General features: G+C 38.9%; 2 protein-coding genes across 2 annotated transcripts; both read right to left on the bottom strand.

The window, feature by feature from the left end:
• Positions 1-449: 449 nt before the first annotated feature.
• On the bottom strand, positions 450-10923 carry GTSE1 (G2 and S-phase expressed 1). The gene is made up of 12 exons (XM_019620383.2): positions 10754-10923; positions 9993-10056; positions 9293-9908; positions 7931-8101; positions 7137-7149; positions 6536-6676; positions 5206-5589; positions 4943-5015; positions 4313-4555; positions 3054-3231; positions 1796-1936; positions 450-862 (listed from the first exon to the last, which is right to left on the bottom strand). Exons 1-12 carry the CDS (start codon positions 10827-10829, stop codon positions 779-781), a joined length of 2184 nt encoding a protein of 727 aa, XP_019475928.1. The 5' UTR covers positions 10830-10923; the 3' UTR covers positions 450-778.
• A 7609-nt stretch (positions 10924-18532) lies between these two features.
• Positions 18533-21181, bottom strand: TPRKB (TP53RK binding protein; the record flags this gene model as incomplete). The annotated part of the gene is made up of 3 exons (XM_010728618.3): positions 18533-19710; positions 20552-20728; positions 21017-21181. Coding segments are annotated over 3 exons (426 nt in total), but the record flags the coding sequence as incomplete, so codon positions are not given.
• Between the last annotated feature and the right edge of the window lie 286 nt (positions 21182-21467).

The raw sequence follows: 21467 nt of genomic DNA, 5'->3' as shown, positions 1-21467 counted from the left end.
GGGCCTGTCTTTCACCGTTTTTTAAAGGAATACCAGCCGCTACAACGTGTTTCTCTTCATAAACTTTAATAAGTCAATACGTTAAGCCGGCACGCATCCGGTCCCCGCGACGTGCTTCTTGTTATAATAATATTGAGTGCATTTTAATTTCAATTTACACCCCTGTATTTAAAGTCTTCATGTCACGGGAAACTCAGATAGGAAAGCATCTTTCCATGCTGAAGGGGAGAAAGTTCAAATTAAAGCTCCATCTGTCAAAGCCAAATCATCCAGCAATAACCTGCTGCCTTTCTTCTTTGAAAGATGCAATCATTCCACTGCTGTATAGTGCACTCCACCAGCATTCACAGTTAAGAGTTTGTGTTAAAAAAAGCTTGACCTGCACTTACCAGCCTTATGTGCTAGTGAAACAAACTCATCTGCCTGACACCTATAGCAAAAGGTACATATTTGTACACAACCATTTATTAAACAACCCATTTATTTTAAATTATAACTTCATTGCACATAGGGGAGAGGGAGGAAAAGCACAATTGTTAGAAACTAAAAAACAGAAGGGCTTCCAATACAGAGATTATTCCTTTCTGGCTCATACCAACAAGGTTTAAATACATTGTTGTGTTTTATCTGTGAAAAGAATCCCATAATTTGACCATGAGAAACACAGCAGCAATAGAATTCATCATGTATTCTAAATCCATCTTCATACAGCTGTGTGAGGGAAGAGTAGGATCTGAACACTTGCAGAGTTCTTTGCATCTGATCTTCTTAGTCAAGTTCAGAACTTCAGCAGAGGAGAATCCAAATTTTCTTTGTTTATATCAGGACTCAGAGTGATAAGAGGAGAGCTCAAATCAATTAACTGAAAGAAAAAAAAGATTATGTTTAGGTGTTGTACATAATTAGTAGTGTGAATCTGTTAATGTAGTTTTCTCAATTACTTTTTAAATCTCAGATTCCTGTTACTAACCAAAGGACAGATGTAAGCACCACACAAGTGTTAAGGTTCAGAGTTTTAAAGATCTAGTTTACTCTTAGACAAACACAAGCTTCCCACAAGGTGGACATTCCCCAAGTTCACTTTAGAAGCCTTAAGGGCTTCTTATAGGTTTCACTACTATGCATATTCAAGTGACAGTATAATCCAGACATGGCAAAGCATTTCTGAACTGCTCTGAACATGCCCCCTGAAGTCAGATTTCTGCAATCCCCTTCTGTGTTACTTTGAAGGGTCTGATATTAAATTGCTCCCAAGTACACCTGATGTCAAAAACTACGTTCTCATAGTTACCACCACTCATCTGAAAGCATCTGGAGGAGTCCACCTTCAAGCTGCTAGTGTACAAAAAGAAAAACACTTGCTCAGAAATGCTTGTCAGATTTCGACTGGGTTCCAACATACATTTTTCAGCTAAGGAGGGCTTTAGAAGAAGGGTTAAACAAGAAAGTCAGCGTGCCTGCTCTGCAGAAGACAGCATTCACTTCCTGCTTCAGGAACAGTTTAAGCAATTTTTAAGGAATGAAATTCTCATTCTCCAACCTTCTCCTGCTCACTCAGCTCCAGTTTAGTGCTCACTCCACTCACTCCATTCAGTTTAACATGGATGTTAAACATTGTACACTCCTTAAAAGCACATTGCTATGTAGTATTGTGAACAGACTGAGCTGCTATTACAGTTCTTATGCTACCATGGAGCTGTCTGCAAACAGCTATATAAGCCACCTCACATTTTTCTGCTAGTATATATGCATCACTCCCTTCCCATCCCACCCCCAATACTTAAATATTACCTACCTTTATCTGCTCTGAGAACATAGGCTTCAGAGGAATAACCTTATTCACTTCAGGAGTATTGGAAAGGTCAATCAGAGGTCTGCTTCCGCATTCTGAAGTTTGTGGGAGAGAGTTATCTGCTCCAATATCTACCAGTAATATCTTAACAAACAAACAAACAAAAAACACTGTTGAAGGTTTTCTCCTCTGCTCTCTGTGTTTTCTTCATAATAATTTAAGCAGTTAATTTTATCTTACATACAGGTCAGGTTTTATTTACAGTTTGGGTATTTCTCTTGCAGGATTTTCTGCTTACAGCATTAAAAGCTTTTGTTCTGCCATGCTCTTACCACAAATAGAGAAAATACAACAAGACAAAGAAAAAGATTTCTTTGGAACATAAAATATTTTCACTTGTAAGTCAGATTTAGAAAAGAAGTCTTAAATATTGACAGTTGTTAAACTACAAGAATTGTGTAATGTTATTTAGCCAGTTTAAATACATAAGCAAATCTGTAGAGCTCCAGATTTCAGTTACATTTCGTCCAGTTTAACTACTTTATACATGTACTAAGTAATTCTAGAACAGTATTTCATGTCTGCCAGTAGACCAGCTAATGTGGGACAAAGCTGATGCAGTAACATTAAGTAATTCACCTACAAGGTTTATTCTACACCTGGAATTCTGCAAATCTTAGCACTTGGACAGGCTAAAGGTCTGAACTGGTAGTCCTGAAAACTTTCTCCTTAATGCCTGTTGTGTGCCAGCTTTCAAAAGGAAGCCAATAGATCTACAGGAAAGAGGGGAAACATAGCATTCAGTGGATTAACTATGTGACAGTTAACTAGCTTTTCTGCCACGTGAGATTTGGGGTTTAATCCTTAAGCACTGTACACAGACTTGCTTTGCTGCTAGGCAACTCAATTTCTCTAGAACAGTGCGGTTTTTTTTTTCCCCCTTAAGAGGCCTCATGGTTGTGATAGGAATTGTCCTTGATAGTGCTTTCCTAATTGAATCTACAAGAATTTTGCAGCACTTACCTAGAAGTGAAAGTTCAATATGAAATCTGCAAGTATACCATTCAGCTTTGTTAGAGGAATAAACAGTGGGAACACAGAGCAGATGGTCATTGCTATAAACAGGCACTAGAGGGTGCCTGCATAGAGCTAACCTATTTTAACTGCCTGCACTGAATTGCTTTTTCTACTCATCTCTCAGCTTGAATTCATTTATTTTCATTTAGTTAGTTCTGTAGAAATATGGATTCTCTTTTCTTACCTCCTTAGTTTGTCTCTCTTCAGGCAGCTGATTTTGTACTTCAGCCTCTTTTAATTTGTCTTCTACTATTTCTGTCACAGCTTTTTCTGGTGAGAAGTCAAGCATAAGAGGCAGCACAGGGGGAGGAGATGGATCACCTTCTGAAGATGATGACTGTCTCTCTTTTACCTGTTTAGAACTAGGAAGAAGAGCAATGAGTACTTTAATCAGCAACAACAATCAAAGACGGGTAAGACAAAGTCAGCCAAAGTGTTCCACAAAACCCTAACTTCATTTTCTCCTTATTTCCTTTATCCTAAGTTTTGGACTTCATGTGTTTCAGATCCAAAAGTATGCTGACTTCCTGAAAAATATGAAGTACTTATGCTGTAGTTTTTCACCTACATACGCAATGAAACGAGATAATGGCTCTAAAGATTTCATCCTATGAAATGCCTATGTTGACACATACATTCTGCCTAAGCTTCACACATAGTTTTTTTTGTTAAGGAATTGTAGTCTAATCTACATGATAAAGTTGTTTTAGAGACAATGAATTGGTCTCAAATTATAAATTGGCCAAAGAAAAGACTATTTGAGGCATATAGGCTAAGTAATAAATCAGAAGATATTCACTAGCTATGCATAGTTTGTACTTTATCCTCCAGCCCTGGAGGAAGCCTGTATATGCACCTGTGAGAAGATGCTGGACTGTGGCATGAAGGCAGCAACATTATCCTTGCAGAAATTAGGTAGTTAGCAGTAGCATAGGATTCTCTCCCTTTGTACAAGACATTGTTTCAAATGAAAGATAAATCACCTCAAAATTTAATAGAGAAATTCTTGTCTTTTTGACTGAGGCTTCAGAGTAATTTTACAAAAGCATTGGCAACCACAAGGAGCAAGACTGAATTTTATTTAACTAGCTACTGCTCATTAAAAGGCAACAGCAAATTAACACCAACCACAACTATCTTCAACTGGAGTACCAGATACAAGTATTAAGTTGCTCACTATCTCAACTAATTCAAACAGTTTCCTAGGAGGTTAGAGTTCTTTAACATTAATGTTGACTGATCTTAATATTGACTGATCTTAAGGCTGACTATATTTTACTAATTGCAAGATATACATCTACATCAGGTGCATCTAAATGTAGAAGTGTTCTACTCTAAAGGTAGAGAAAAGATCCTTGAAAATTGGAAGTCAATAAGTTTCATTTAGAAGCAATTTAGCTACGACATTGATTTCACTGGAGAGCAGGGGGTATTCCTCCTTACCCAGCTGTGAGTGTCTTTCTGGTAGAAAAGCTGGAACTTTGGCGAACAGACTCAGCACGTGGAGAAAATACTGTTCTTGGTGTGGTTTTAGGAGTTGCTGCTGGAAATCCTGAGATACGACGGACAGGTGTAGGTATGGCAGACCGTTTCAAGCTGCCAGGAGTCATGGAAACAGGCCTCTCACAAGGAATCTGAAATATCCCATCTTCAAAAGCTTTCAGGGGTGTGCTGACTGCCATGGCACTACAAAAAGGCACACAAGCCAGAAGTTCTTAGAAAGTTTCATTCAAACAATTCTACCAGACAATAGAAATCAGTTAACCTTTGATCAGTATCTGAAAGGTGATCATTAAGAAGTCAATAGCTATGGCAAAGTAAGGGTTTTACTTCAAAAAGAAATTTTATGAATAACTGTAGTTAAGCCCTACAAAGGTGATCTTCCTTCTGAAGTGTTTTGGATGTAGATTTCCCCTCCCTGCCCCAAATCAGTTCAGAAATTATTAACACAGCCTGACCTTGAGGGTCTTAAGAGACTAGAGAAGCTTGCCTTTAAAGAAGTTAGAGCTTTTGAAGACTGTTGCTACAACTACCTGTGTTATATTCAAAGAAGTACATTCCATTTGGTCCTACCTTCCAACTTTGCCACAAAATGTTAATCCAAGCGATGGTGTTGCTTTTGTTGCTGACTTGTTTGGTGTTATATCTAAAGAGAAATGCTTTGTTAATTGTTATCCACATTCAATATTTAATTTTCAGAACTACAGATACTTTCAATTAGAACACTTGTTCCTACTGAGTAGTGGAGAGAAGTGTGATGAAAGAGCAAGCACTCAAAGAAACATTTGATTTTATAAGCCACATCAGAAGATCAGCTATGTAAAGCATATGCTTACCTCCAGCTTTCACTGGAACCTGAGTTTGACCTGCAGGAACTGACAGAAGTCTAGCCCTGGGCTTTGGGCACAGGCTTCCTTTAGTTGTAATTCCATCTTTATTTTGTTGACATAGCTTCTGCAGACTGGGGAGAGACCTCAGCCTCTGAATTCCACTGCCTTCAGGCTCAGATGGCACTGTTAGTGCAGAAGCTGAAGATTTAGCCAAGCTTGCAGCACTAGATATTTTGGGAGTGCTAGCTGATCTTGCTTGCTTGCTGGATCTTTCAGTATTGACAGCCTGCAGAGATGAAACTCTGGTTGGTCTGGCCAGAGATAGTCTGTTTGTACCAGCTGAAGGTTTAGAGCCACTCACACCAGTTTTTGAAGTTGCATTCGATTTCCCTGAAATAGAAAGCTAAGTTTCATTTCTGAATCATTGTTTACTACTAAGTTGGATTAATCAAAGTAATTAACCTTGCACAGAACAACACTGATCTACAGCACTTAAATTTATTAGCAAACAAGTTTAAGATGAAAACTTACTCTCTGAACACTCAAGCAATGATACCTGCTTTAGAAATTCTCCTCACCAACTATCTGAATTATAAATTAGTGCAATTAAGTAAAAGAATATTCTTCAAGGAATGCCAGAACAGCTTGCAATCTAAGTTACATTTTCAGCACGTTTGCTCACCAGACTTGGAATTGTTTCCTTAAGTATTTTCCACTCCACTGCTTGTTTAAGTTATACTGATCAACACCACAAGCTGACCTACACCATAAGGGCTTTTCTCAGTTGCCAGTTTTTACCTGTAGCTTGTATATAATAGGACAAATCTTGACTTCTTATATTTCCTATCTTATAAAGAATTATTAATAAGCCTTAACTTCTGATAGAAACCTTAGTATCTGCCCAGAAACAAAGTATACGATAACAATTTGCTGTAGCTTGGAATCTTGCCAGATCTACAATATCTGTGGTATTCATAACTACCAATGTTTTTAGGATACTTTTTTCTCAATTCATGCTTGGCTATAACAGAAAACAGCGTACAACAATAACAGACTTGGTGAGGTTTTGCTTATTTTCTAGCTGTCAGATGCATCAGACATGTAGGTATCAGGCTTACAGGAATCTAGTCAGTACAAGCAGTAGAAGTAGTCTAATATTTATCTTCAGTCCATAGGGGTTTGTTTGGCTGGCCCACAAGATTTTATTCTCCATTCAAATTATTCCATACTGCTTGTATGTACTAGACACCACTAAAACATTCAGACTCATGGGACAAGAGTTGCTTATCTACTTTAAAACTGATTTGTTGGAGAAACCTTTAATAAGAGCACTTACCGTTTTTTCCTATGGGAGAAATGGGTAAACTTGAGTTCAGATTTGAGCTCACACTGGAAACTGATGAAGAAGATGAAGTACTTTTCCTTGCGAGACCACTGGCAACACCAGGAAGTTTCAGATGTGTTTTTTTAAACCAGGCTGAATCACAAAACAGAGAAAAGTAGTATTTAGTATGTTACTTTACTATGCTCCTGCGTGGTATTACAGTCACGTGTGACTGCTGGAGAAATTCCTTCCTTGGGTTACAGCAGATTAAAAAAGACCTCCTGGAACTAGTTCACTATGGGTATCATACAGAACTGAAGTAAGAGTTCTCTGAATTAGGCTGTTACTTTTATTCCTGTCACAAACCTGAGTATAGACTTAAAACAATCTCCTTTATCTTATCTTTGTATTAGGATTATATAGGACTCCTGAGGAAGTTATATCCTACATCAGAAACTTTGAGGGTGGATGGTGATAGGACAAGGGGGAACAGTCTTAAACTGAGACAGGTAGGTTTAGGTTAGATATTAGGAGGAAGTTTTTCCACTCAGAGGGTGGTGAAGCACTGGAACAGATTGCCCAGGGAGGTTGTGGATGCCCCATCCCTGGAGGCATTCAAGGCCAGGCTGGATGTGGCTCTGGGCAGCCTGGTCTGGTGTTGGCAACCCTGCACATAGCAGGGGGTTGAAACTAGATGATCATTGTGGTCCTTTTCAACCCAGGCCATTCTATGATTCTATGAAATTAAATAGATACCACAACACTGTGTTACTTTTCAGTACTGTGGGGTTATGCAGTCATATGAGGGTGGACAGGTAGCTTCAAGTAAACCCGTTATCACCTGCTTAGTTGTTAGTATGCTATTGCCACCTTCTGAAGGGCAAGCTAGATAACAACCAATCCCCATGAGTGCAAACAAGCCAAACCAAACATCAGCTTCACTGGGCTCTCAATCTCCTGCTGCATACCTCATGTCTTCTTCCTACACCACCTGCACCATTTTCAGGGAAACTTCAGCAGTACACTGAAAACAAGTATAAAGCAGTACTGCAGCAGAGCAGGTGCCTACAGCTCCAGAACAACTTAATCTATGTTCATGCATGTTATGGCAGCTTTTTCCTATAGTATTTGTTTCTTACCTAGAATTACCACTCACGTATCTGCAGCTAATACTTTAAAATCCTATGCTTGTTACTCCAACATACTTTTAGCTTTTCTGAAGTACATTCATTGTGGTATTGACATAGAAAACATTAAAGATAGCAATTACAGCACAGGGACTACTTTTTCTCAAACCTATTACACACAAAAATAGAGCTCTAAGTTAGAAAGTAAACTATACTCAGTTTTTTCTTCTTACAGAAAGAGAACAAGAACTGTTGTCATGTTAAGAATGCTCATCATTACCTTATTTGGTGCAGGAAGGACTTTTTTGTCCTGCACTGAGGAACTGCCACTTAATGAGGACTCAAAGACATCTGAAGCAGCACTTGATTTATCTGAAATTAGATCTTCAGATGATCCCACGCTGGTCAAATCTCCTTTTGTAGAAATACTAGTCTGTTTTCCTGGTTTGGCCTGCAAGTTTCAATGCAACATTTTAAAAGCTATTTTTCTATATACTACTTTTTTATATGTACTACTTTAAAGCTTTTGTTCATGCTGATTTTGCTAAGAAACTGAGCCAGTAGTCAATGAAGAAGCCTTTGAATCCGGTCATGCCATAAGTCTCTAGGCCAGTATAGCTTAAGTTGCCTTCTGAGTAGATTTGCTAAGCATTAGAAAAGGCTTGAACATGTAGGAGAAATCAACTGAAGGACTGTTCTACAACTGTAATCAGCGCATTTCATATAACCATGTGCAGTAATAGTTATTCTTCACAACTATGAGGTCTCCATTTAATGCATACTTTTCTGCTTTACTCTAAACTTGCAAAGGATGAGCCATTATAATAGCAGAGTACATCACCTGAAGTACCTATTTAGACTGGTAGTGGAGTACAATTTAACTGTGAAATCATTAAGTCTGTAATTTTTCTTATAGCACCTGAAAAAAACCAAATGAAATTGTCCATTTTCTATCTGTGAGGGGTCACACAGAGCCAATATCCCACTTTCAATAAGATCTGGATTACATAATGGAGTCTAAAATTATATGGTATACAATAATAAAATTTCAAAGATATTCTAGAGACTGGATTTGTGAGCACAGAGGCCACTAACAAACAGCTGTTTCCTTGCAATTCTCTTTCACTGTTTTCCTAGGTTTCTCTTCTCAGTTTGTCTCGTTGCCAAATCTTAAACCTTACACTGCTAATCAGTGCTTCCCATGACTGGAGAGGAGCTAGACTGAACTCAGAACTAGGAAGATCTTCCTGTCATATCACAATATGTGTGCTTTTTCCCTGTAGCTCCTTTGACAAAAGTTAAAAGACCTAAAGTCTTTTTTGCACAACAAGTTGCACAGAAAAAAATCCACAACAAAACCAGTGTTTAAATAGCAGCCAGGAATGATGGCATTCCCAAAACCAGAACAGAACTACAAGTCTGCCAGCAGTTGCTCTGCATTGTCATAATAAGTAAACCAGCTGGCTGCTACATTATATCTGCTCCACTTTTCTTTTTCTAATGTGGGACTTTTCCTGCCTGAGCATTTTAAGAAGCAGAGAAACTTCAGAAGATTAAAGCTCACTTATAAAATTAGCACACAGATTAAACATTTCTAAACAAAGATCAGGTTTAAGGAATCACTGTTACGTAGAGGACATACCTTTTCTACAGTCAGCATACTGCTTTTCCCAAGAGTAGATGAAAGCTTTGGCATTAGCAGTTTGCCAGTTGCTTTCTTGGTTTTTTCCTTAGTTTTCTGTACCTGCGTCAGAGGCGAACTGATGGTTTCTGTAGGAGCTGCCTGAATTTTAACAGGGCTTTCGTCTGAAGGAATATGAAGAATGTGTGTCTTGTCACCTGACAGAAGTTTATCTGATTCCTTCTGAAAAGAAGGCAGCAGCATACAGGCAGGGCTATCTCCCACACAGTATGTCTCCCTCTTAACAGCCCGGGGACTTTTCTCTATATGATGGCTTTTCAGTATTTTCATTTTTGACTTCAAATCCTCCACAAATTGTTCAGAAGTCTCATTTCCATTTCCTTCTGACTGGCTTACTTTATTCTCTTCACTCTTATTTCCACTTTCTATTTGCAGTGCTAGCAAATGAGCTTCTTTGAAGATTTCCACAAATTTATCTCCTATAAGTGGGCTCCAGGTGAGTTTATCATCAGAAGTGGGCACCTTCTTTTTTTCAGCACTTTTTGCTTCGATATTGACAGCGATACATTTTTCTTTGTGTCCCAAAGATCCAATAAAGACTTCATCTTCACTTCCACTATGAAGAAAAATAAGTCAGTCAGGAGCTTACTTTATCTGCATTTTAAAAGGTATATTTATTTACCTGTTTACATTAGCATACCTTGATGGAGAGAGCGAAAGGTCAAAATCGAACTTTTCATCAGCCAGAAGAGGAAAGTCTGAAACTATAACAGCTTCATTAGAACTTTGTCACAGTAGAGATTGGCAATAAAAATGACTACACTATGTTTTCATAATTCAGTGAATCTGACAGCACGTTTAGTTGCCAGGTTTGAATAACTGATTTCTTTGACCTTAAACATGCTTTGATTATTTTAAAGGCACAGCAGTATGATCAGAATCGTGACAGATGCCCAAATACCACGAAAGACCTAAACAATAAATTCTAAACATCTTTAACAGAAACATGGAATCTGAGGTGGGAAAAGATTATCAGCAGCTTCAAGACAGAGGTGAGAATATATAAGCAAGAACTGGATGACAATGCACTGATCCTATCAGTCAGTTCCTTTCCTTGAGGCCAGTACAGGACATTAACACAAGGTTACGAGAAAAATTAGTTTTCCTTTTAACCAATTCACGCAGTAAATATTAACTGAATCAGCAGCAGACAGATAAATAGGAGCTCAGAGGAGATACGTAGGACAGGCCGATGACCTCACATCACCACGTGCGTTAACACCAGAGCTCCACAACGTCTTAAGGACACCTAAGCACGAGTCTGGTGACAGCACCCCATGCACAGAGGAGCACACAAAACAGGACGCGCAGCAGATAAAAGAGGTCCAGCAGTCTGAAAGGCGCCCACTTCTAATGCGGGATCCCCCACACGGAGGGCTTCCCAGCATCTTCTCCACCTACCCCCTATGCAAGCACTCGGTTTCTCTTCCACCACACGCCCGGAGCGGGGCAATGCCATTTCTCTTCCCTCCTCCATAGCTTCTGGAAACACAGCGATGCAGTAGGTTTAAAATACAGTGATTAGAAGAGACGCCCCACGTAACGAAGGCGCTCAGGAGCCCCGCACCGCTCACCTCCGCGGAGCCGCCGAGCGCGAGGCAGCCCCCCGTTGCCGGCTGCGCGTTTGAAATCGCGCCCCGTTCACGTGACGCGCAACGCGCGCTCTCATTGGCAGGTTCGAACGATACTCCTTTTCCCTGAGCACTGTGGGGTTTGTAGTCGGTCGGCGCTTCCCAACGGCCGCTCGCGGCCCTGTGGGAGCGAAACGTCACGCCGGTTCTACCGGCGCGGGACCTTTGCTGGAGGAAACTGGACGGGTTAAATGGGCTGAGGCTGGCACATCTTCTGTATCCATCTGGCCCAATCCCTGCCCCGGCACGGACCCCCCGAAGCGGGGCGCCCGGGGCCACAGCCAGGCGGCTGCTGGAGGTCTCCAGTGAGGAAATCCGCAGCCGCTGCACGGCTGTGCCGGCGCTCAGCCATCCACACAGACAGGAGTGCTGCCTGCTGTGCAGCTGGTGCCTCTGCCTTCCACTGCGTGCCCGTGGCCTCCTGGCGTCTCCTAAGATATATGTGGGCTTACATTGTCTCAGAAATAAGTCAAGTGGTGTATTCTTCTGGAAGTGTTTGAGTATGACTGATTGAATCACTGGATTGGAATTTAGCAGCTGAATAACAACAAGTAATCATGGCCTGCAGATTGTAAAGCAGACACACACAAAAAAAAGTTGTAACGTTCTCTCTATTTGTCCACATAGCGTGGTATCTCTCCCACTTTTAAGTGGTATATATGCAACCTGAGTGCATAGCAAGTGTCCTACTGACTGGCTTGCAGGCACAGTGCATGACAAGGACTAATGTGCTCTCCTCCATCCCTTCCCTCCTCATCCCCCAGCACAGGTACCTAAGGAGACTCTCCTGGCAGGCACTGGTCAGTGAGGTGAGGAACTCTCAGGTTTTGTTGCTTGTAAAATGGGCCAGTATTCAAGTGTTACTATCTTTCAGCTGCTCAGGATATTATAACTATTCCCTTTAGTATTTTCCTCTTGGGTCCCTGAATTACTGTTGTTGATGTCACAATTCTAATTCTATGCTTCTGTCTTTCTTCTCTTGCGTTAACTTAGAGAATGTCTCACTAAGAGCTCAACAACAATTATATCTTTCAGTAAGCTTGAGTGAGTACCCATGGCTGTATTAACAAAACTGGGCCATGTGCACTTTGAAGGATAGCTTTTCACAAAGAAAATTATGATACTGGATAGAAAAAAAAAAAAAAAAAGATGAAAGAAAGAAAAGTTGGGAGATCTCAATACTTTACTATATGTCCAAAAATCAAAAAGAAACAGAAAACTGAGATGAAACTATTGGGGAGGGAGGCAAACAGGCAGCGAGTGGTGTAGATCTTAAGACTGATGTGGGAAGAAAAAAAAAGGTGAAAACTGAAAATATACAGGCATCCAGCTCCATTGGCAGAAAACAAATGTTGTAACTCTTTATGTCCCCAGAATCACATCTGAAAAAGGTCTAAGTAGTAGCTTATTATTTTTACTGATGTTTGAATTTCTTCCTTGAAGTCATTATAGTATTTCTATTAGTCTACATTTAATGCATTGTTAATAACAAAAAATATGATATCCTCACTAACCCCACCTGCTACAGTAACACTTCTCACATAGCCATAAAGGCCAGACACACCTCTATGGAAGTGTACGTTGACATGGTGTCCTTGTGGTTGAAGCACATTCATTTAAAAGGAAATGGAGACTCGATTCAGTTTACATTAAACTGTTACAGACTCGATGAGCTCAAAATAGCTCTACTTACAAGCACTATTTATGGAAAAGTTTTAAGATCAATAAGACTGTTTGTAAACAAGCTCAGTCTTATGTTTCAAAGTATTTAATCGTGTAAACATTTACTTTACTTTACATTTTAAGTTTCCTGTAACAAACTTTCTAGACTGTATGGGAGATTCCAATATATATTTGGGCATTATTAATAGTTCTAATAAAACTAAAAGAACCAAATATGAATTATATAAAAATATAAATGCCGTAAGAAAGAAAGACCTTAAAAAGAAAGCCTTTACTTGTACCAGAAGTACGAGTTCAGATTTGTCTTAGCAGCAATTACATGTGACAATAAGCTTAAAGCAACACTTAAATAGTAATAACTTTATTTGTATAGCAGTTTAAAGATGTTGGATGAAGATGTTCACATTTTATTTTGGGAAAGAAGACTTTTACCTAAATTAAAAATTTTAATACTACATATTCTTTTGTCCTACAAATGCTTGCTGCACTATTGGATTTATCACATCAAGCCATCACAAACCCAGCTAATCATGTAATGTATAGCTTTGTGGAGAACTTCTGCATTAGTACAGTATCTCATTAATTAGGGCTCCAAGTGATCAGGGAGGAATAGAATGTATATGACTTAGTTATTAATGATAAGTATCCAAGTGTTTTTATGCTGATGTACTGTTTATTGACTACCTACTGAATATGATTGTGTTATAGAAATAATCAGGTTTTTAAAGAAGACACCTATTTTTTATAAAAATATCTGAATATTAGTGTACATTTAAGTGATGGTGGCTTGAAATTTCGTGCCAGGCAAGTTAAACCTAATTACAACTGTAGAAAGGAACTAAGTTTTATGCAAAAATAGCCTGTGATCTAATGGAACGCTGTAAGTTACAGCTCATCCTGCATGTTTCACCACCAGCACCCTCCATCTGTGCCTCACTTCTGTTGCTATGAATTTGGCAGCATTTTAGCAGCTAGGCACTGTTTATAAGAAAGGATCCCAGCAGCTATAAGAAGTCAGCCTTTGGGATTACTCATCACTTGCCTTGTGAGCTGCTTCAGGTAATTTTGTGAAGAACTGTGACAAAATTATCTCTAGAAGACCAGTAATTGAAGAACGCTGATGGACACAAATTAAGCACCTTCAGCCTGGCATTGGTCAAATTGGTGAGCTTGGAAGAAAGATTCTTTGTGTTGGTACAGGGTGAAGATTTTCCTCTCTTGCGAAAGGACGCAGGGATAAAAAAAGGGCAACTTCTTCATCTCTGCAAGAAGAAATCTGATTCACTGCGAACTCAATCACCAAGATAACATGAATGTTTCCAGGAGGTAAGCTGCACACACTGCATTTCCCTCAGGCAAATAGAAATAGGAAAGCAAAATTTTGACAGGCACAATATTCTGCTTTCAGTCTTCACATGATATTGCCAGATAATCATGAGCTATGTCACTCGATGTGTGCTTACATAAGACAGAAAGCAGCCCTTGTCCCAATACTGATGATAAATGTGTATTTCTTATTCTAAAAATACTTTCTGTAAGATCTCAGCTGCTGAACTTGTCTTTACTGATGAATTACCTTCGCAGATTGCATTCCTAGATTTCATTTTTAAAAGTCAGTTCTGACAGCTTTCTTCCAAGTGCGCGAAAGTATAATTTGTGCTTAAAACCTTTTTCCATTTAAGCTATATATTCTGTAATTTTTTTTTGGTAACCCCTACACTTTTGTGATAATAACAGCAGAAACATGTATGAATCAGAGCTTTAGTACATTTGATAGTTTTCAGACTCCTTCCTAAGAAATATGAAATTCATAAGCTGATAGATGTCCCTTCAGTATTTCAGTTCAGATGGACTTGTGGGCATTCAACATTTTTATCTCTTTAAAAAAGGAAGCAGCCTCTCTAGGGCTGAGCAGGCAATTTTTCAGTTGAAATAACAGTAATCAGAGGTGACTTAATATATGGTAGCTCTTTAGAACCATCTGGAAAAGGTGACAAAGCTATGTAAGATGTTCACTCAGAGAAATCTGGAGATAGTGCTTACTCCTGACTGGTATCTTCAGTTAAAGAATATCTTGACACAGACCACCAAAATAGAAACACATTGTCAGAGCAGAATGGGAAAGTGTCATAGCACACGTTGTTCTGATGTCCACAAATTAAGGATTTAGAAACCATTATTATTATTTTTTAATATATTTAATTTATTTAACCCTGTTACTCTCAATACGTACATACATACATTGACAGGCTGAGGGAGCTGGGTTTGCTTAGCCTGGAGAAAAGGTGGCTGCGGGGTGACCTCATTGCAGCCATCCAGTACCTAAAGGGAGCCTATAAACAGTAGGGGAGCCAACTCTTTGAAAGGTTAGATAACAGCAGGACAAGGGGAAATGGTTTTAAGTTGAGGAAGGGAAGATTTAGGTCGGATGTCAGGGGGAAGTTCTTTACAATGAGAGCGTTGAGGTGCTGGAACAGGCTGCCCAGAGAGGTTGTGGATGCCCCGTCCCTGGAGGCGTTCAAGGCCAGGTTGGATGGGGCCTTGGGCAGCCTGGTCTAGTATTAAATGGGGAGGTTGGTGGCCCTGTCTGTGGCAGGGAGGTTGGAGATTCATGATCCTTGAGGTCCCTTCCAACCCGGACCATTCTGTGATTCTATGATAATACTGCAAAATGCAAAGGTATGTTTCTACTCATAAAACTGATCTGTATCAACAGCAGAGAATAAGAGCACTGTACATCCTCTCAGAAGCCTGTATACAGTCTCTCTGCCTGTCAGTGTGAGAGATATACCAAATGGCTGGTAAATGTTCTGCATTTCCAATTATGGAAATTACTTTATTAGCCTCATTGAGTTTGAAGAGCTCTTTCCCAAATCTAGCCTATGATTTAATACATACTCTGAGCATCATTATAAACACCATAGAACTATTAATAAACAGAATCATTTTTATCTTAGCCTTGTTTTTTGTTATGACAGGATACATTCCCTCCGAGCTCACAGACAGAAAACCAATACCAACACACATGAGAACTGGCACAGTACCTCTGCATTCAAGCAACAACGTGGAGATGAGCTCGCTACAGTCCTTACACTGTACACAGTAATTGTCATGGTCCTTCTAATGGCAATCTGGGGAGCCTGGGCAAGAAAGGATTCATACGTATAGCAGCAGTGTGTCTTCTCTGTTAAATATTAAAATATATATATTTGTACTGATTATTTGTACCCAGGAGGTACAGAAATGGTACCTGCATATTATAGCTTACTTGAAACTGCTTCAAGCATGGTTACTTGGGAACTGAACCTTTGAAGACATTTAACAGGCAAAGTAAAGAATATGACTGTGAATAAGGTAACATAAAACAGTTTGCACTGTAAATATGTTTGCATGTATAATTTTAAGCACAATATGCTTGCAGGAAGAATGGTTCAACCAATGTTTTCATCAGTCAGTTGTACGTATATTTAAGCAGCTTTCCATTTTTTGTCTTACATTGTCCATTCTCTATCTCTCTAATACTACCATGGTAAAAGATACTGTATATATATAAAAAAGCAACTAATCTGTCACATCACAACATAGGAAAAAATCAATAAAAACAGCTACCCTGCAGGCCAAGAAGGACCTCTGAAGACGTCAAATACTCATCTCAGTGGCTGAAAGAGTTTATGCTGACAATGGGTTTTGCATCTACATTTGTTTAACTTCTTGTAATACATTTGTAAACTCAGGAATAAACCCACCAAATAAATCGTACTTGTAAGCATCTTTTGTCGTAGGGCCATCTGGCCCAGTTTTTGATTTTTGCAGCACCAAACAGACATATCCATGTCAGCTCTAAACAGGCCACTGTGGAATCAGTATTCCTGTACCTATGCATCTCTGACTGAGCGGCAGGATTTAGGTAAAACTTCCTCTTTGGGTAAACCACCTCTTCATGGTTTATAATGAAAGCAAAGCTTTTGTCACGCTTCCTGAAAAACAGCTCACACAGAAATGATACTAAGAAACTAGATGCTTCATGTAGTAAATACAGCCATAGGCTGTATGGGGCCCAGTCACATGTACTGTACACAATCGTAAGCTGCATACTTGGCTTTCAGAACCACACATTTCAGTAGTACAGACTGGACAAAAATTAGTCTCGGTTGCTTGTGCTGCTATTTTCGTAACAGTTGCCTTCAGATATGGCCACAGAACAATCAGGAGAATCGTACAGATGTGGAGGCAGTCTCTGCTCTGCTTCCCTCTTTCCTTGAAGACTGTATGTGTCCCTTTCACGTCACTGCTGGATTTGCCATATGACAGCAGATATGTAGCTATACATCAGGTCCTGCACACACGCACGATACTACAGGAGAAAGCTGCCTGCTGACACACAATTGGAGGACAACAGTCTCAACCATGAGAACATGAAGTCTTCCTGAAACATGTATCTACCACGTGCTCAGAGGTACACCTCTTATACTATGGGCAGGCCAGCAGTTCAGATAAGTCATACTTGAGATCAGCCTGGGCTGAAAGCTTGGGGGCCATTTTAACTCAGTAATGAACAACCTGTTAACTTTACGATGTACTACAATCTCACTGCAAAAATGCAGCTTTGTACATCCTGCTCATGGTTGCCCTACTCCTCTTTTTTTTGGTGCATGTGTGTTTGTTTAGCTTGTTTTATTTTCCCCAAAGAAATTAATATGTTGCAAAGCATTCAAGCAGGAAGGACAGTTATGTGGAATACTAGGTTTTAGCCACTGACTTTCAGAACAACTCATCATACACATGCATAATGTTGAAAAAGCTGCACAGGCAACAAACAAACAGAACCAAAAAACACACACAAAATTCTAGAGCAGCTGGCTGCACATCATTATTTACAATTCGGTTGCTGACTTTGTAAATACTGCAGGTATAATGCTGCTCTGAAGCACTGGAGATCCAAATAGGGTATTGAAGATGCTTTAGTTTCCTCTCTCAACTGGATAGAGGAGATAATGCATAACTGTTCTGACAACACAGCAGCAAAATATTCAGTGTTTTGAAAACTTTCAATCTTTAATCTTAATTGTAAAAAAATCTCTATTTTTTAAGAATACGCATGGATTCCTGGGTGTTTGAGCTACCATCAGAAAAAACTCCCTCACTTTTTCCTAAAAAAAGAGCAGAGTTGGATGCAGTTAAGGAAACACTGGGGCAGTGGGGGTATTCTCCGCATCTCTAGACGCACCTCTTCACTGCTTCTGATCTGGCTCTCCTGATTTATCATGCAAATGTGGCAAAAAGCTTCCCACTTCTTTTTTGGACTACTATTTTGCAAGCTGAATTGACTTAGCTAGTCGAATGCATGCTGGAACAAACAAAAGGAAAACTGTCAGAATGAATACCAGAGGGGAAATCAGTCTTTAACAAGAGGCAGTTCTCAGACTGGCTTAGATGTACCATCAAATAAGATCTTAAGCTATAAAATTCCCAGCAAGTTGACCCAGGAAAACAGCTCTCATAGTAAATCACTTTCCTAATTTAACTTGGAACACATGACAATAGTAACAAACTAGTTACTAGTTCTACAACAATTAATTAGACTCACGAGAATTAGGAGCTGATAACCCCAGCTTGGAATGCGTGTATCAATTGTTACACTGTGATCTCTTCATTAATATTTCTTTATATTCAACACAGTGGACCAATGATTTACACATGTTCAAAAAAGGCTGTGGTTTAAGCCACAGTTTAAGTCTGCTGTTATTTTAAACTACCACAAACAATGTCAGCAGTCGAGACAGCAAATCTGATGATATATTCCATGTATTGATAGCACTGTCAGAAAATGAAAACACGTCTTTTATTTTACAGTCATCCTCTCACGCAGGTGTTGCACATTTTATTTCAAAAGACTCAAGGCCCTCCAAGCTCCATCTCCTACTACTTCCTCACATTTTCCTTTCAAGAGGATAACACATTCTGTAAAACCATCTTTATACCAAGAAATCAGCACAGACATCTCTCTTGAATCTTTTCTTATGATAAACCTTGTCATTGCCCTGGTACCCCCTCTGGTTCAGCAAAGCAATTTGTTCAGTGCTGCTTTCAGAATGCTATGTGAATTACATCTAAAATTTAAAGTGAGTTAAAGCTATTCTCCAGTTTTCTCCGTGAATTCTGCACCTGGAACCAAGCCCTAAGAAATTTGTATCACTGTACATAATTCAGTGTTATGCAATAAAATAACTTCTCATTTTACTTTAACTCCAATTCTAAAGTAACATGGCAGTACATTGGTACCTCAGCACTGTATTGCATCTGATGACATCAGACTGTTGGGTGTTAGCACCACTCATGCTGATCTTATTCACTGTTCTGCACATCTCTGAAGCTGCTGTTCTACACTGCACCCATCAGTGGGTGCTATGGTGTACCATCCCATTCCTTTCTCTAGATGGAGGCACTACAGATAGCTCATAAAAACTTTTCTTTTTCTCGCCCATCCACAATACTTCATACCACAGAGAGAGAAAAATCTAGCAGCAGAATTGTTAAACTGATATTGTCTGCTGGATTCCCAAATCAAAGGTAGGATTAATAAAAGAATTATTTACAATTTTTGTAATTTTGTTACCCAATGATAATAAAACATTTGCTGAAAAAGTAAATACACATTTCTAAGCCTTCTGTTTATGATCAGCTTAACGAACTGGCAAAACTTCATTCTTCTTGTTTGGAAAATGGACTGAAATGGCTATGGCAAATTCTGCTTAGTGCAGCCAAACTGCTCTCTGTGCTTAGAATGCAGCTTAGAATACAGCTATACCAAAGCTCCCCCATTTCTGGTTAAAGTTCAGATGTCACCAAACAACTCATTACCACACGACATTTTTTTGAGATGCAAGATAAATTGTAGTGTTTTTTAATCTTAAAAAGACCTCTTTTTACTTCAAAAAAATATTTATTTCCACATTTTCATTAAATATCTTTTGTTGAGATTCTGCAAACAATACCATCTAATAAGGTGCCAATTTTTTCTTCCTGAGGAGTGATCTTGTATATCTGCAGGAAAAAAAAAGAATAAAAACACAAGCTGTGTAAGGAAAAAAATGGATTGCATACATTCAAAAAACATGCACACAAAAGATTCCCCACTTTTTACATTAGAATCTTGTCCTGCAGGCTAGATAAAGTTGGGAGTGAGAAACTAAGCAAATTCTGAAACTGCAAGAAACAAGAGAAAGCAAAAAAACTGAATGAGACCAGTACTCTTAGATATGCTATGATTGGTCCAATTTTGCTCCTCTCTCCCACCATTACTTTCATTGAGGTGATCAAGAAGATGTAAACTACTCGAATTATAAATGTGGCCTGGATATTTTTCAAGAATATTCCTCAAACACGTATTCTTTAAGATACCTTTCCAGCATATGGCAATCTGTTAAGAGCACACAAGTCCTAATAATACTCCTAGCAGCTGATCGACACATTTTTATTTAGCCATCCATGTTGAAACTATTTGGGTGTTTAAGATTATGAAATTCCTTAGGACTGAAGATTTGTTTTCAATTATATGCATATTTGTCTGAGAAATCAGGAAGCAAAAGTGATTGTATGGTGGGCACCAATCTGGAATTCATTTTTATGGTTTAACTTCCTGATTATCTTAAAGAATTTGATGACTTAAAATTTATGATGTCAGTGTGTGATGCCTGAAACTTTTTTTCCAGAGTAACAAAAATTTTAAAAAATCAAGTTTCATTTAAAAAAAAAACAACAAAACCACGAAGTTTACTGTCATGCTAAAGAAATAAAAACCCTATGTGAAAATTGAGATATGCTATCAGACAATTACATACATTATTCCTTTTATTAAACCCAGCCATCTCTTTTGGTTGCATACCTTTTTAACTTTGGCAATGTCTGTTAGCTGAGGAAGCTCATCTAGAGAAACCTGCTGGCCTTCTACTTGAGATGCTATATCTTCCAGATTTACCGTTTTTTCTCTGTCTACAACCAGAACAATGAGTACTGCTGTGTCACTGTCTGAAATGCCAAACTTTTTAAATGCATCTGAAATCTAGGAGAAGATTAAAAACATCAAAGTATTACACTTATTACATCAAAATAATCATGTTCTTGCTATGTCTTTTCAGTTACTGGATCAAATAAACCAAAATAATAAATTAACACATTTTATCTTAATGGAACTCTGAAAACCAACAAGAGATATTAGCATACTAGTGTTATTAAAAATAACAGTAACTTCTGTTAGTTTGCTAGGTTAAGCAGATAACTACATTTGTCTGTCTGCAAGGCTATTAGCAAGTTTCTCTGGCAAAAATGACATTTGAAGAGTGTATCTTACATTGTTGTTTGGTGAAAGGTTGAAGATAATTTCTGCATTGAGAGTTCTGGTCTTCATTTTACCTATCTTGTGTAGATGAACCGCTTTGTTGGCTGCCACAAGAACTTGAAAAGGATCTACGATCTGCAAAATACAACCAAAGTTAAACAGAAATGCAGCATAGTATTATGACCAACTAATTTTGATAGCCTAAGCCCATAATCATAAAAGCGAGCAGTAAATCTTAGCAGTTCTTGTTCTTCCAAAGTCAATGGATTATTTGCTGAGTGGGACAATCATAGAATCATAAAGGTTGGTAAAGACTGCTAAGATCATCTGGTCCAACTGTTCTTGCATCCTTACCATGCCCACTAACACATGTCCCTCAGTGCCACATCTCCATGGTTACTGAATACCTCCAGGGCAGTGACTCCACCACCTCCCTGTGTCCGTTCCCAAGCCAGCCAACGGC

This window comes from Meleagris gallopavo, chromosome 1 (genome assembly GCF_000146605.3).
Source record: "Meleagris gallopavo isolate NT-WF06-2002-E0010 breed Aviagen turkey brand Nicholas breeding stock chromosome 1, Turkey_5.1, whole genome shotgun sequence".
Lineage (NCBI taxonomy): Eukaryota > Metazoa > Chordata > Aves > Galliformes > Phasianidae > Meleagris > Meleagris gallopavo.
The sequence above is the reverse complement of the archived record's forward strand: the minus strand, read 5'-3'. Positions and strand labels throughout refer to the sequence as shown.

Bases quoted from the DNA above. Each gene is read 5' to 3' on its own strand.
- GTSE1 (XM_019620383.2), bottom strand. From the start codon at position 10,829: ATGGAGGAGGGAAGAGAAATGGCATTGCCCCGCTCCGGGCGTGTGGTG. The intron at 10,057-10,753 runs GTAGGTGGAGAA...AAGCTGTTATAG, and splicing joins ACCGAGTGCTTGCATAGGGG to TTTCAGACTTTCCTCTTCTG. The intron at 5,590-6,535 runs GTAAGTGCTCTT...TTTCTATTTCAG, and splicing joins TTCTCCCATAGGAAAAAACG to GGAAATCGAATGCAACTTCA.